Below are 16,362 nucleotides of genomic sequence, written 5' to 3'. Positions count from 1 at the left end.
AGGTCGATTTTAACAGAGGGAGTTAAACCTTAGTTTCTTAAAACTTTTTTACTTTAAAGACGGGCAACTTAATATGTTAACAAAATACAAAAGAACAGACAATGGCAAGCATTCCACTAGCAGTGGTATTGACCTGGTGCTAAAATATGAAATACCACTTTACAGTATGATGAATATCAATATCATCATATGCCTCTGGTTTGTATTTACAAATACCGGGATAATTTGATTTTAAACTTATGAAGATTGCATATATGTTGAAGTAACGCGGTTTCTCCCAGCTTTAGATTATTCCAACTCCGGCACAACAATACAAAAAGTTTTTTTTATATTATTTGTGTGTGAAGATTTAATTGTTCAGAAATGGTGACTGTTTTCATAACTCTGGTCCTGAATCTGATAACCGTTGACCACTTGTTTGTCATCTTCTGCCACGTGTATTGTTATTGCGTTTGTATCCTTCGACATCTTATATCCTTTCTGTCCCCAGATTAGAATTCTACAAAATAATTGTTTTTGAAATTATTAGGGAGAATTATCAAAGGTACCAGCATTATAATTTAGTACGCCAAACGCGCGTTTCGTCTACATAAGACTCATCAGTGACGCTCATATCAAAACATTTATAAAGCCAAACAAGTACAAAGTTGAAAAACATTGAGGATCAAAAATTCCCCAAAATTATGCCAAATATGACTAAGGTAATCTATGCCTGGGATGACAAAATCTTTATTTTTTCGAAAAATTCAAAAAATTAGGAAATTAGACATATGTTGAAAAAAGACAAATCAGTATATCTGTTGTTTTTTTTTCAAAAGATTTGTCATTCATTTATCATTATGTAATTCATTCCAAGAACAATTTCTTTCTCCTCTGCGATATATATTGCGAATATTTAGACATCGAGATGCCAGAGAGACTGCAGATTTTTTAAAATTTGAATCAATACAGAAGGAAATAGAGCTTTACAAATCTTTCTTTACTTTTCTTGTATATGTATATAAGGGGATAAAGTTTCTGTCTGATATATATCCGTTGCTCTTTGTGTTGTTTTCAGGGTTAATAAACCGCATTTTTGGGTTAACATAGCGTTTTAAGTAAGAACGATTTTTTTTATGCGACCAAAAATCTTTCTTAGGTCGTCTGAAAATATAAACAGATCCTGAACCCCTAGTTGTACTTATCATTTTTTCTCATTGTAAGTGGAAATTCTGTAATTAATCGTATTTACTGTTTTCTTGGGTCTACATCAGTCATCAGATAGAATCTCGGTAAAAAAGAATGATGAACAAAGATATGTGTGTGTGTTCCTGAATGTGACAAGTCATGTTTCGAAGATATGCTACATGAATTTGTAGGATGGCACGCACATTAAAATTTAAAGTTTACTAAAGATTATTCCAGGGAGTTTTATTTATTATTGTTTTCATTCTCGACATAACCAATATATAACTTACAGACATAAAATAATCCCTATGAAGCCATATCCTGCCATGATGAAAAATGTGAGTCCTCTATATATTGAAACGGTAGCATCATAAATTGCATTCGCCCCTAGACTACTGACTAAACTAAATACAATTTCAGGTACAGCTACTCCAGCAAAAACTGAACCTAAATGTAAAATACTTATATAGAGACACTTTATAAGTATATATGGTTTAAATTGCATTGTTCAAAACATTGTGTTAAATAAATCGAGCAAGATAGTTCTCTTTTTCTGACAGGCAGGGTGTGTGTCTCCATTCGAACCCATAGAATGCTTTTTTAAATATTTGTCAAAATATAATTTTTTCCATGCTTTTTCTAAAATATACAAATTAAAATTATAGGTCACAAGGCTTTTTCTCACGCTATAGATGGTTCAAAATTGTCAGATTTTGTTTAGATTATACATTAAGAATCCAACTGGGTGTTATAAACAGAAAACTACACGACAGACTTTTAAGATAAAATTTGAGAGGACAGCTCTTATAACATGCTTTTCGATAAGAAATAGACAAATGAATAGTGTCACCGTCCGGACTGATTTCTAACTACATTTTAAGACATGTAAATACACAACACTTTATATTATGAAAAAAAACCTTGTCTGAGTAAACTTCCCTTCTATCCGAGTTATCTTTCGTTATATATATGGTAAAGTTAAAAAATAATGCATCAAACGAAAATAGTTTCTTTTTATAAAATACAGCCGCAATTATGATGAAACACATAATTTTCTATATCAACACGAAAAGTCTTACACATGCCGACATGGATTACGTTTTACTCTCAAAACTTGCACATTTCATTAAAGATCTAGACCATCTGCTACATCAAAATCCAAGATGGAGGAAGAGACACCCCAACCATCTTAGGTCAATCCTGTCACATCTGTTTGATTTTCATCTTCTTGTTTACTTCAAGCCGTCCAAACATATATATATATATAGCTACACTAAACTATCCTTCACTTAAAGATAACATAAACCACAACTAACTATACCATCATATATAACCCTAGTCTAGAATTAGCCCTTTGAAATATTGTACTTAAATAACATGTACCGTATAACCTACCTTGTTTATTATCTGGAGTTATCCTAGACATGATTGCTCTGCTCATCGCCATACCAAGAGAACTACCAACACCCGTGCCTAAGGCTTTCAACGAAAAGATACAAAAAAATGTTTAGTTGAAAACTTAACATCAATATTCAAACAAAATAAACAATGAACAGATGAAGAATCAATCACTATCGCTATCAAAATAAAAATATCACTTGATCAATGTGGTCTGCCAGAAGCTTCGCCATATTTAGACTAACGCGATGTTAATCCTGTAAAATCTTATAACATGAAATGAAGGATTTGTCCACTGAAGAGTGCCGTTCAACAATTTTTATTTGTCCATGTAGGTTAACTTTAATTTGCTGCTGAATTGAAATCTAATGGATATATATTCTATCTTAGATATAAATAAATATATTCATTTAAACTTGTATGAGCAGGAAAACAAATGTTCGTCAAGTGTTTCCTTTGTTAAAAATGAAATTAATTTAATAACAATTACCTAAGTATAACATGTAGTCGGTTGTGGCTAGTCCCTCTATAGTCAATGATACCACGGCAGTCAGCATACTGACTAAAACGATGTATTCGTCCGTCGTACACAGATGAAACAGGTAGATAATAGCAAGATTTCCCATATTTAATAATCCTATTCTCATGGAACCATACCAGCCAATCTTAACAGCACTCCAACAAAACGGAGAATTCAGTTGATACAATGTTTCAATCTGAGGTCTAGCAATATTTGCTAAATTTGACATCATAAAAATAACGATTAAAATTATAAACATCCACTGTTTTCCATCAGGGGAAAACCCTTTTCTATAAACATCAGTAACACGTACCATATTTTGAATAAAAGATACATCCGACCGCTTTTTTGAATCATGAAGTGTTTCTGGTAGTATAAAAATGACTATCAGAAGTCCTAGAAGTACCATAACTGTTGATATAAGGGACGGATAAAAGAAACCATCTGTCCATTTTATAAGATATCCAGACAACATTGAAACAATGAATGCAGCAATTCCCAAGGACGTTTCAAAACAACCTATAACAAACGTTCGTGGTTTTCCTGGTTCTGTAAGATCTGCCATGAAGCTATATGCCATACTCAACGTGGAAACCCAGGTCCCTGTACATCCTTCTATACAAAAAAATAAAATGATCCATTCTATCTTCAAATTGAAATAGATGGTGATTGTGCAAAGAAGCGTTTTCAATAATGTTCCTAGGCGCAATGAAGAACAGTTTTCTTCCGTAAATATCACTGTACGTTGCTAAATTTAGAGTAAAAATCACTCCGATCACGTTGTAGGTAGCGAGACTACAATAAATATTTAGTTCTGATGTCAGTTTTTGTACCACGACTTGTTCTTTATATGCTATCGTACTGGTGTTCAGCTCACATGCGGATTGACTTCCGGTTGATTTGTGAGATGAATTGGGATATTTTTCCTTCATATAAGTTTGGTATGAATACTGGTTAATTACATACATAGATAAAACAAATGAACTCGAGTGAAGTGATGTGACAAATATGGCGAAACTTAAAGCTAGCCATCTTGGCATCCCAATGTTAATCGCTGCATCCCTTTGTGTTTCCTTTGCTTGGAGAAGGGGTTTTTCTTCAGATTCATTCATGTTAAGAGATTACTTATAGTTTCTGTATATGATAAAATGAAAATAAGGTTTATATACATTTCGTATATGTGTTGAGAAATTATTTTTTTGTTGTTTTATAATGATATGTATTTTATTTCAACTTCCTGTAGAAATATTAAAATGTCATTTATTATTATAAATCCGTAAAAAATATATTGTCTCTTCTTGAAGTTATATTAAGTATAACATATTAATTTTACTTAATAAAAAGAAATGTAAAAGAAATGGTATATCCCAGACATGTGCCTGTGGCATTTTAGTCTCAGATATTAAATAAAATTGAGAATGGAAATGGAAAATAAAAATGAAAAAAGTATTCAATACAACGAGAAATATATCCGAACTAAAACGGAACATTAAGAATATCTAGTACTGTATACAAACAAACCCTTAGTTTCTGTTTAGTGCATCGACATCTTCTTTTCTTTAATTCTTTCTTCCCCTGCCCAGCTGTGATGAAGCATACCGACGAGGACATCAATATTTACTCTCGTGACGCAGAATTCATGTAACATTGCATACTGTTATCTGATATCTATTAAACATGGGGCATATTCTGTTATCTAATAACAATCAAACAAGGGGCATATTATTTTTAATCTGACCATGTGATACTAGAAGATTAATATCAATGTAACCACATTTTATTAAAACAAAGTACTCAAGTACTGAACAAATTCGCTGGACAATCGTGGCATCTTGTCAGTATGTGAACACACCTCGTATAACCCCGTATAACCCCGATACAAATGAATCCGGACGTTGACGCGTTCGAAGCGATAATCAGGGTGTAACATTTGGGATGACAACAATTTCGATTGCCTCTCTGGAACTTATTTGAGTATATATAAATAAATCAATATGCTTATTAGTTTATTTATTCAATTAAACAGTTATTGTATGTTTTAGATGTAGTATAAAACGTTTGATAAAACTGCTAGATGCAAAACGCACAGACATGGCGCAATTTCATACGGTTTATGATATAAACAATGCTGAATATCTTTTTGTGCATACACTTTTGCTTATTAATACCTTAAGCAATACCAAATAACTATACATTGAATTACTACGTGCCTTCAAATGTGCCCTGGAACTTAGAATAAACGCAATATCATACAAAATAAATTTTCTCTTACTGTATTGTTCGTTCCATCAAATGTGTCGCGTTCGTTGTGCGTTTTGAAATAATCACTGTACAGTTCGTTGACAAAAATCGTCACAAATCACTTTCTTGTCAAGGTTTTCAAGATCGTGTCAACGACCTTTTTCTGTATTTTATTGTAAATGTTTATCTGTTAACTTAGTCAAAGTAGTTGAACTTAAAATATCTGTCATACAAAGCCAAAATTGAAATATTTAACCAGCGTACATCTGCTTGGAATATTTCTATTGAAAATTGAGACTTTCAATGTTACTCCAGATGAAATGAACAGTTGATTAATATATTCCAGAGGAAATAAAGTTTCAAAAATTTCATTTCTAAGTAGCAACATTCAAGCAGCACCTGCATACGGGATATATATCTCCCAATTGATACGATATTCCCGTGCTTGCATTTCCTATCATGATTTTCTTGATAGAGGGTTACTGCTCACAAGGAAGCTATTAAACCAAGAGTTCCAAATGGTGAAGTTGAAATCATCCCTTCGTATATTTTACGGACGCCATCACGAGTTGGTTGACCGTTATGGAATAACCGTTTCACAAATGATATCGGATATGTTCCTTACGTCGTAACTACAATCCCCTTCCCTTTCATGAATTTGACCTACCGAATTAGACTTTTTACCGGATTTGTAATCACATAAGCAACACGACGGGTGCCGCATGTGGAGCAGGATCTGCTTACCCTTCCGGAGCACCTGAGATCACCCCTAGTTTTTGGTGGGGTTCGTGTTGTTTATTCTTTAGTTTTCTATGTTGTGTCATGTGTACTATTGTTTTTCTGTTTGTCTTTTTCATTTTTAGCCATGGCGTTGTCAGTTTGTTTTAGATTTACGCGTTTGACTGTCCCTTTGGTATCTTTCGTCCCTCTTTCAAAAAGTATAGTACAGTCGTTAAAACTTTAATGACTTCCTTTTCACAATTTGAGGCTCTTCCAAATGCCGATGTTGGTCCAAATTCGCCTAGACGAAAGCAGACATACATGTCGGAGCTAAACTCAAAATGTCGGAACAATGCACAAAAATCATATACATAGTTGTAGTAATTGATAGTTATTTCAAAGCGAATTACAACTAGGAAGTAAATCATGTATCTAAAGTGTTAAAATCAGTATATCCTACGTTTTTAGGTAAAGACGTAATAAAACGCATGAACTTGTGCAATGCCAAATATAAACATTATCGAGAGAATGTACGGTATTATGAGTTCTCATAGGTGTGCATATATTGTAATAATGTTAAGTTATGTTTTGATTAAACAGGTACAGCAAAACTTTTTTTATTTACGAAAGAATTTGGTGAAGGGTAACTGGGAATTATACTATTAGAAATGATCGATCACTTAGGTCTTTTTCTGACCGGCAGTATAAACTGACCGAAGTTGGCAACCCGTTTTGTTGTGTCAGATGTAAAAGTACACAGTCACGTCCAGTCCAAATGGGAATATAAAATCCAATGTCTCGTGTAAAGAGAGTACCACGCTAACTACACTGTACGAACCCCTGCAAAAACTCTTAGAGAGGTCCATAGCCTGTTGAAAGGCAACATTTGTGTCCTTATTCAATATACATAATTTTATCCAGTGGAAGTTCAAACGTCATTGACGTAATTCCGGAGGGCCTTCTTCCAGGACTTACATGTAGTATGTGTTTCTACTTTGTGCTTATCCTGAACATGCATGACATATTTGCAAGTGAACGTTAAGCAACCAACAATCAGCCATTACGTACGCGTGTAATAAATAAATAAAAGGGTTCATAAATTGTTCAGTACCAACATGCAAGAAGAAACACAGCAAATGTCTAAGGTTAGGTTGATGATTGATGCTTTGCTCAACCCATAATTTACCGATGACGACAAGGGTAACTGGGGTATATAAAGATGGTCCCTGTGGTCTTCTGCGAAATTTGAATGAAATGATTATGGGTGGGTATAGACTTTAAGGTGCTTATAATAACCAGAATGACCTGACCAATCATTTAGATGTTTGCACCACAGTAGAAAGACTGAAATGTTTGAGGAATTTAGGCATAATCTTTATACCTTAAAAATTAAACAAACACAAAAACATAATTGAAGAAAGCAAACCAGTTAATATTAAGAATTGTCTCTTCGTCCTTATTTCTTCACATTAAAGTAACTGTATTACTATTGATGACTATCAGTAACTTGATCATTGTATACACATATTCGATAGCCTTAATGTAACTCTATTGTAATTTATGACCCGCTAGGACCAGCATCTGAGATTCAGGCCAAAAGACTTAACCTATAATCCATTGATTGTTTTGATTGCTTTCTATATCAAAAAGAAGATGTGGTATTGAAACAGCTCTTCGCAAGAAACCAAACGAAACAAAAATGAACAACTATAGGTTACCGTACGGCCTTAAACAATGAACAAAGCCCACACCGCTATAAAACACACCGAAATGACAAATGTAGTACAATTCATACGAGAAAACTAACGGCACAATTTATGCACAAAATAGTGAACAAAAAAATATATATAACTACTAAATTACACGCTCCTGGCTTTGGACAGGAACATACATAATATGGCGGGATAAAACATGTTAGCGGCACCCAACCCACCACCTAACCATTCATTGACTGTCGTATCGTAAACACTTTAAAATGCTATCAAATTAGAAATCGGACGTGTGTATCTGTATGCTTAGCCATAGTTGCACCTGTCGAGTTATTGTATTTTCCTTCCAATTCACACTTTCGTATACATGAGGATTTTTTTTTACATGTAAAAATTTCCTCCAAGAGTTTTTCGACACTACAACGGACATTATGGGTTGCTGTCAGCATGTAATGGTGGTAAATTATTATTTTCAAACATGCATATTAGTTATAATCATATCAAAGCATAATTTAATACATGCGAAAATCATTGACAAACGCTATATTGTGTCAACGAAGCGTACAGTATAAAAAGGTGTAATGACAACGAAGCGTACACGCCATGAAAATAAAGACACTTCAAAACGTGTATTTTTTTTGTTTCTAGACACAACATAAACTAACGATCTTTATAAGTTTGTTTATTCATACTATGAAGTTTTCAAAAATGTATGTTTTAAAAACTATGAGGTACGAGATACGGGGCGCCGAATGGGACTCTTGTGGTTTTGTACAAAATTCAATTCTGTCATAACAAAATCATTTTTGTCTTACAAAACTATGTGCTACAGACTTGTTTTGTGAGAACATCAATTTTGTGATGACAAAATTCATTTGTGTAGACAAAATTCATTTTTGTCATGACAAAATTCATTTTTGTAGACAAAATTCATATTTGTCATGACAAAAGTCAATTTTGTCTTAAAGGTATGCAAATATAAACATATTTGCATACAAAATTGACTTTTGTTACCTGATATGGAAATTAAATCACAAAAGTCAATTGTGTACGGTAAGATTCAATTTTGTGAGACAAAATTGACTTTTGTGAAACAAAATTGACTTTTGTGAAACAAAATTAACTTTTGTGAGACAAAATTGACTTTTGTGAGACAAAATTGACTTTTGTGAGACAAAATTGACTTTTGTGAGACAAAATTGACTTTTGTGAGACAAAATTCACTTTTGTGAGACAAAATTCAATTTTGTCATTTTTGTTGAGACAAAATTCAATTTTGTAATTTTTGTTGAAACAAAATTCAATCTTGTCATTTTTGTTGAGACAAAAGTCAATTTTGTTAATTTTGTTGAGACAAAAGTCAATTTTGTAAATTTTGTTGAGACAAAAGTCAATTTTGTTAATTTTGTTGAGACAAAAGTCAATTTTGTCAATTTTGTTGAGACAAAAGTCAATTTTGTGACGACAAAATTCATTTTTGTGATGACAAAATTCAATTTTGTAACAACAAAATTGACTTTTATGAGACAAAATTGACTTTCGTGACACAAAATTGACTTTCGTGACACAAAATTGACTTTCGTGAGACAAAAATCAATTTTGTTGAGACAAAATTCAATTTTGTTAATTTTGTTGAGACAAAATTCAATTTTGTTGAAACAAAATTCAATTTTGTCAATTTTGTTGAGACAAAATTCAATTTTGTTAATTTTGTTGAGACAAAATTCAATTTTGTCAATTTTGTTGAGACAAAATTCAATTTTGTTAATTTTGTTGAGACAAAATTCAATTTTGTCAATTTTGTTGAGACAAAAGTCAATTTTGTCAATTTTGTTGAGACAAAAGTCAATTTTGTGTAACAAAAGTCAATTTTGTGTAACAAAAGTCAATTTTGTGTAACAAAAGTCAATTTTGTGTAACAAAAGTCAATTTTGTGTAACAAAAGTAATTTTTGTGTAACAAAAGTCAATTTTGTGTAACAAAAGTCGATTTTGTATGCAAATTAGTTCACAGAAACCAAACTAAACTAATTTAAATACAAAATTGACTTTTGTCGCTCAATTTTCAAATTAGGTAACAAAAGTCAAGTCTGTGTAACAAAAATGAATTTTGTCATGACAAAAGTGACTTTTGTCCGCTGATAACATACAAAATTTCAAATTTGTAGTATGATACAAATTTTGTTAAACTGAACTCATTTTTGTTGAACAAAAGTCACTTTTGTCCGTACAAAATTGAATTTTGAGTACAAAACCACAAGAGTCCCATTCGGCGCCCCGTACGAGAAACATTAAATTTTGAATATTTAAAAATACCAAGCACATTTTATCATATATATCGTCGTGCGTTTTTTGATGTTTGTATTTAAAAATGTCACATTTTTGAAAAACTTTTTTAGTAGCTGATGAGTATTATGGCAAAGAATATATTGGAGCAAAATATCCGAAGAATAAATATTGGATTGTCTTTAAAATATGAATTCCTTACTGTCTGAACTCAGTGTTACACGGTGTGTTCGATTCGAACGCGTCAACGTCCGGTTTCATCTGTATCGGGGTTATACAGGGTGTTTTCAGTACGATATAACTGTTCGTTCCATTTCCAATATCCTTATGAAAATGGGATTTAATATCCATTTTTGCAAAACGAAAAAGAAAAGTATAATATTTCGTAATTACAAAAGAAATAGTAAATGAAACACACAAATAGTTGAAAATTAAAGGTTTGACAATAAACTAACCTTAGAATTTCACCTCTCAATAAAGCGAAAATGCTTCACAGCAAATAAATCAATCTTCTAAATAAAATCAGGTTATTTTCAAACATGCGGGATTTCTCGTTGTATTGAATACTTTTTTTCATTTTTATTTTCCATTTCCATTCTCAATTTTATTTAATATCTGAGACTAAAATGCCACAGGCACATGTCTGGGATATACTTTTCCATTATACCTTAATATAACATTATTGTATAAAGGGGGGATTCTGAGACAAGGGCCTGTGTAGAAAGCAACAATTCCGATATCGTATATTTCATTCGACAAATAATACTCCATCATCTGTTTTGATTTATTTCTCCTTTAAAATTAAGACAGAAGACATCAAAGGGACATCCAAAGCTCATAAATCGGATAGAGACTGTCAACATATTGATAAAGAAAGAAAAAATAACAGACCACAAAACACGTCATAAACAAACTAAAAACATAGCAACATGAATCCCGTAAATGACCGGGATGACATCACGGAGGAAAACAATCCTGCTTCACATCTATTCAACGTGTTGCTCATTTAGTTTCTTTCTATAAATTCTTTAATGTAACACATAAACAATCGACAACCACTGAATTACAGGCTCCTGAATTGGGACAGGCACATGAAACGCATAAACAATCGACAACAACTGAATTACAGGCTCCTGAATCGGGAAAGGCACATACATACATAATTGTTTGTTTTATCCTGGTACTTGTGATAACTATTTACACCACTGGGTCGATGCCACTGCTGGTGGACGTTTCGTCCCCGATGGTATCACCAGCCCAGTAGTCAACACTGAAGTGTCGACATGAATATCAATAACGTGGTCTTTTTTATAAATTTTCTGTTTACAAAACTTTAAATTTTACGAAAAACCAAGGATTTTCGTATCCCAGCACAGGCACTTGTTTCTGTCAATGTGGGGTTTACTATCCATACCAGTACAAAAAAAATACAAGGTAGCTAACGGAAATTTTCAATCTGTTCGCTTCAACCAATATTTTTTTATGTTCCCTTTACTTGTTCACGAATAAAAGTACTACAGACCATTGAATTTGTAAGGACTAAACTTCCGGTTAACTTAGGAAGTGAATTTAACTGTGCAATCTCATTGGTTTAATTCATCTGGTTACCTGTTTATTTATACTAGTTACCAGTAACCAGAAAAATGTAACCATTGGGATTGCACAGTTATATTCACTTCCTAAGTTAACCGGAAGTTTAGTCCTTACAAATTCAATGGTCTGGAAAAAGGTCAATAATTCTCATCTCAAGTGTGTTATTCTGTTTGAGGGGTATTCTCAAGGTACGTGAAAGTTGTTTCATTGTAAAGATAAGTCAATTACCGAAAGACTGGTGTACTTTTATTCGTGAACAAGACAAGGCAAATTGAAAATTTCCGTTAGCTACCTTGTGTTTTTTTTTGTACTGGTATGGATAGTAAACCCCACATTGACAGAAACAAGTGCCTGTGTATCCCAGGCATAGATTACCTTAGCCGTATTTGGCACAATTTTTTGGAATTTTTTATCCCAAATGCTCTTCAACTTTGTACTTATTTGGCTTTATCAATATTTTGATATGAGCGTCATTGATGAGTCTTATGTAGACGTACCGCACGTCTGGCGTACTAATTTATAATCCTGGTACTTTTGATTATAGTGATTAACCTAGGTAATAAATCAATGTTGATTGTTGTATTCCATTTTTTTTTACATTTTTACATCGTTGTGTTTGTTTAATTTGTTCAAACGTCGTTTTTAATATAGTGGAATTTTGTACGACTGTCATACAAGTCAGAAATTTAGCTAACTATAAAACCATGTTTAAAACACCATTTCTACCTAAGAAAATGCCTCTACCAAGTCAGGAACATGATATTTGCTGTGCATTCGTTTGATGTGTTTGAGCTTTTGATTTTGTAATTAATAAAAAAAAAATAATCATAGAAAAGTGTACGTACGTTGTTGAATGTTTTAACCATCAACCACAGCCGCCAAAAAAATCAGGTTAAAATTAATCCTCATCAGAATTTTATTTACCCTCAAAACAGTATAAACTTTAATTGCTAATAATCAACTGTTAAAGTCAAAGTCAAAAATGTTATTGATATAAAATCCAAAATCTGGATTGTTATCAACACACAGACAACAAAGAACAAACATTTTAATCATTACAATCAATTACTATATAACAATACAAAACATAACAAAAAAATATTTAGAGATACATAAAATTTAGTAATTTTTCAATTTTGCTCCCTTCTTTTTATCTGACTGAGGAGGTACAGTTTTAGATACTAGTAATACGATTGATATTGTCAATAGCATAAAATAACTTAAGGTAGTGAACATCTAATTTTGTAAATCTCATTAATACCTTTTATACAATATCAACTGACATCATAATCATTATTTCGTCATAGATAGAATTTGTCATTGTCTGAAAGATTATCAAAACATGGTAAAATATCTAAAATATTCTGAGGTAAAGGTCCTCAAATCATTGAGTTTGGTACATGGTTAAGTGTTATTCATCTTCAACTACACATTTCCATAACGGCGCATAATTTGTTTTTTCTAAATCAATATTTTTATGTCTGCCTTTTTAAACCACCACGACACTATTACTTATCCTTATTCTTACAAAGTTTAAAATATCAATTCTGTCGATATCTTATTTTTAAAAGTTCTCCATATTAAATTTCTTCTTCAAGGTTCTAAATTTGTTTCCTCTTTTATCAATAACCCTTTTTGAAATGAAATGGTCCCAAAATTTTATGAATTGATTTTTTTTGTTTGCTATACCGATCATGACATCATCACCAAAACCAACTAAAACTAAACCAGTCACTAAAAAACAGTTAAGAATATTGAACATCAATTTTCAAAGTCTCAGAAAAAAAGGAAAACTACTCGAAGCAATCATTGAGTCAACTGAGCCAGATGTAATAATAGGCACGGAAACCTGGCTTGATCCAAACATCAAATCAAGCGAGATTATACCAGACTACTTCCATTATGACACGGAACGCCGAGATCGCCCAAAGGACCCCCATGGAGGGGTATTGATAGCAGCTAAACAAACATTACAGCTGGGTAACATCATAAAAAGCACAGAAATAGAACTACTAACTGGCACTATTAACTTAGAAGGAAAAAAGAAAATGCTTATAGGCGCTTTTTATCGACCACCTGATAAAACAGATGACACATACTTGAATAAAATGAAAGACGAAATAAATAACATCAGAGCAAAACATCAAAAAGACATATTCCTTATTGGTGGCGATTTCAACTTACCCGATATCAACTGGGCAGAACAAACTATAGACCATAGACAGTATCCCACCAGAACCAACCAGGCATTCTTGGAACTTGTAGCTGACAACGGGCTAGAACAAATTGTGGACTTTCCAACACGAAAAGAGAATACCTTAGATTTATTGCTTACATCTCATCCTTCATTTAAATTAAGATGCAAACCATTACCATCAATAGGAAACAGCGACCATGACATCGTCCTCCTAGATATGGCTTGTAAACCACTTAAACCTAAACCAGTCAGAAGAAAAATATTTCTATGGAAAAAAGCTGAAATACATAATATAAAGGAAGATCTACAAAACTTTATAACTACCTTCAAAAACATCAAAGATAGAAGCGTTGAGTCTTTATGGCAGGCATTTAAAACAACTGTACAAACCACCATAGAGAAAAGAGTACCAACGAAAATGACCCTTGGAAGAAACACTCATCCATGGATCAATACAACCATTAGACGCAAAATAAACCAAAAGCAGAAAGCACACAAGAAGGCGAGAAAAACTAAAAAGAAAAGAGACAAGGACAGGTATAAAAGACTACAACAAGAAGTGCAGTGGGAGGTCCGGCAAGCCAACAAGAAGTATATGGAAGAGGTCAGTTCCGACTATAGAGATAATGCAAAGAAATTCTGGTCTTATATCAAGAGCAAAGGTCAGGAGTGGACAGGAGTGGCACCACTAAAAAACAAAATGGGATTTCTGCAAAGTGACAACAAGAGTAAAACTGACATTTTAAACGACCAATTCCAGTCAGTATTTACCAAAGAAAACCTAAATAACTTTCCGGATAAAGGAAAAAGTCCATACTCCACCATGAAGGACATAACAATTAGTACCAACGGAGTCCACAAATTATTAAAAAACCTGAAACCGCATAAAGCTACTGGTCCCGATTCAATACCAGCCTTTATACTGAAAGCAGCAGCAGAACAACTTGCTCCTATACTCACAGACCTATATCAAACAACATTGAACACTGGTGAAGTCCCGCAAGATTGGAGAGATGCCAATGTAGTTCCACTTTTTAAAAAAGACGAAAGGCACCTAGCATCTAACTACAGACCAGTATCTCTAACTTCCATCACATGTAAGGTCTTAGAACATATTGTACATAGCAACATCATGGACCACTTTGACAAAAATAAAATACTAACTGATGCACAACACGGATTCCGCAAAAGACGATCATGCGAATCCCAACTAGTTGTAACCATCAACGACATTGCATCGAAATTAAAAAGTAGCGGCCAAGTAGACATCATCCTGCTTGACTTTGCAAAAGCATTTGACAAGGTACAACATCACCGCCTCCTACACAAGTTGGAATACTACGGCGTCAACCCCAAAACCAATAAATGGATTCGCTCTTTCCTACATAACAGAAAGCAGAGCGTGATATTAGAGGGTGCCGTCTCTTCACAAGTACCAGTACTCTCTGGTGTACCCCAAGGCACAGTCCTTGGTCCATTACTGTTCCTGGCCTACATTAATGACATGCCAGAAACAGCATCTACATCAGAGACCAAATTGTTCGCGGATGACAGCCTTCTCTTTCGTACCATCACCAACCAAGCTGACAGTGAACTTCTCCAAAAGGACTTAACAGCATTGGAAGACTGGGAAAACAAATGGCAGATGAGTTTTAATGCCAAAAAATGCCTTGTCATTAGAATATCCCCCAAAAATAGACCAGTGATACAAACATCGTACCATCTTCACGGTCATACTCTAGACACAGAGGAAGCAAGTAAATATCTTGGAGTAACCATCAGTAACAACCTAACATGGGATAAACACATAGACAATACAGTAGGCAAAGGAAACAGAACTTTGGGGTTTATACGTAGAAACCTCAAAGGCTGTACAAAACCTGTAAAGGCAGCTGCATATGTGTCCATGGTAAGACCTGCAGTGGAATATGCAAGCACAGTATGGGACCCAACCGCTCAAAATAAAATCAAGGCAATTGAACAGGTTCAGAAAAGAGCTGCAAGATTTGTGAATAACAACTACACAGACCGAACACCTGGCTGTGTCACAAATATGGTTAAAAATCTAAAGTGGGAAAGCCTCGAAGAACGGAGGAAAACAAATAGATTGTGCATGCTATTCAAGATCCAGCATGAACTTATAGATATAGACCGTCACCAATATTTGACGCCGAATGATAACCGGACCAGAGGTTAAAACCGCTTCTTCCAAGAAAGAACAAGTACAGACACCTACGGCCAATCTTTCTTCCCGAGGACAATCAGGGACTGGAACAACCTACCAACAACAGTTACAGCAACCAACACCGTTGAGGGATTCAGAGCTGCCCTGAAGGCATGCTCTGAAAGGAAGTAGGAAAACCAGTTGTAAATAATTTTAATTGTATATTTTTTTTGCGAACGTTTTAAATGTAATTTGTAAATAGCCAAGAGAAATCTTTCTGTGTTGCCCGACACTGCGTAAAGTTTTCGCGCGGAACCATTAACATTCAGCAATGAATCTGGTTCCTTACCTGGAAGAAAAAGAAGAAG

The 16,362-nt window shown here is 33.6% G+C and overlaps 1 protein-coding gene across 2 annotated transcripts; it reads right to left on the bottom strand.

The window, feature by feature from the left end:
* Positions 1-4,740, bottom strand: LOC134709856 (lysosomal proton-coupled steroid conjugate and bile acid symporter SLC46A3-like). Of its 2 annotated transcripts, none has more exons than XM_063569986.1 (5): positions 4,607-4,740; positions 3,056-4,219; positions 2,563-2,646; positions 1,458-1,614; positions 1-499 (listed from the first exon to the last, which is right to left on the bottom strand). In XM_063569986.1, the coding sequence occupies exons 2-5, from the start codon at positions 3,663-3,665 to the stop codon at positions 358-360; spliced, it is 993 nt and encodes a 330-aa protein (XP_063426056.1). In that variant the 5' UTR covers positions 3,666-4,219; positions 4,607-4,740; the 3' UTR covers positions 1-357. The 2 variants fall into 2 exon arrangements, with proteins under 2 accessions (XP_063426056.1, XP_063426057.1); XM_063569987.1 differs by having other exon boundaries at positions 3,056-3,700.
* Positions 4,741-16,362: the final 11,622 nt, after the last annotated feature.

The sequence above is a fragment of the Mytilus trossulus genome, chromosome 3 (genome assembly GCF_036588685.1).
Source record: "Mytilus trossulus isolate FHL-02 chromosome 3, PNRI_Mtr1.1.1.hap1, whole genome shotgun sequence".
Lineage (NCBI taxonomy): Eukaryota > Metazoa > Mollusca > Bivalvia > Mytilida > Mytilidae > Mytilus > Mytilus trossulus.
Note: the sequence above shows the minus strand (reverse complement) of the source record. Positions and strands in the feature narration are given on the sequence as shown.

What these genes read in the sequence shown, in the direction of transcription:
- LOC134709856 (XM_063569986.1), bottom strand. Translation starts at nt 3,665, where the DNA reads ATGGCATATAGCTTCATGGCAGATCTTACAGAACCAGGAAAACCACGA. An exon ending in CGACTACATGTTATACTTAG is followed by an intron (nt 2,647 to 3,055) that starts GTAATTGTTATT and finishes TTTCGTTGAAAG; the next exon opens with CCTTAGGCACGGGTGTTGGT. An exon ending in ATAGGGATTATTTTATGTCT is followed by an intron (nt 500 to 1,457) that starts GTAAGTTATATA and finishes ATTATTTTGTAG; the next exon opens with AATTCTAATCTGGGGACAGA.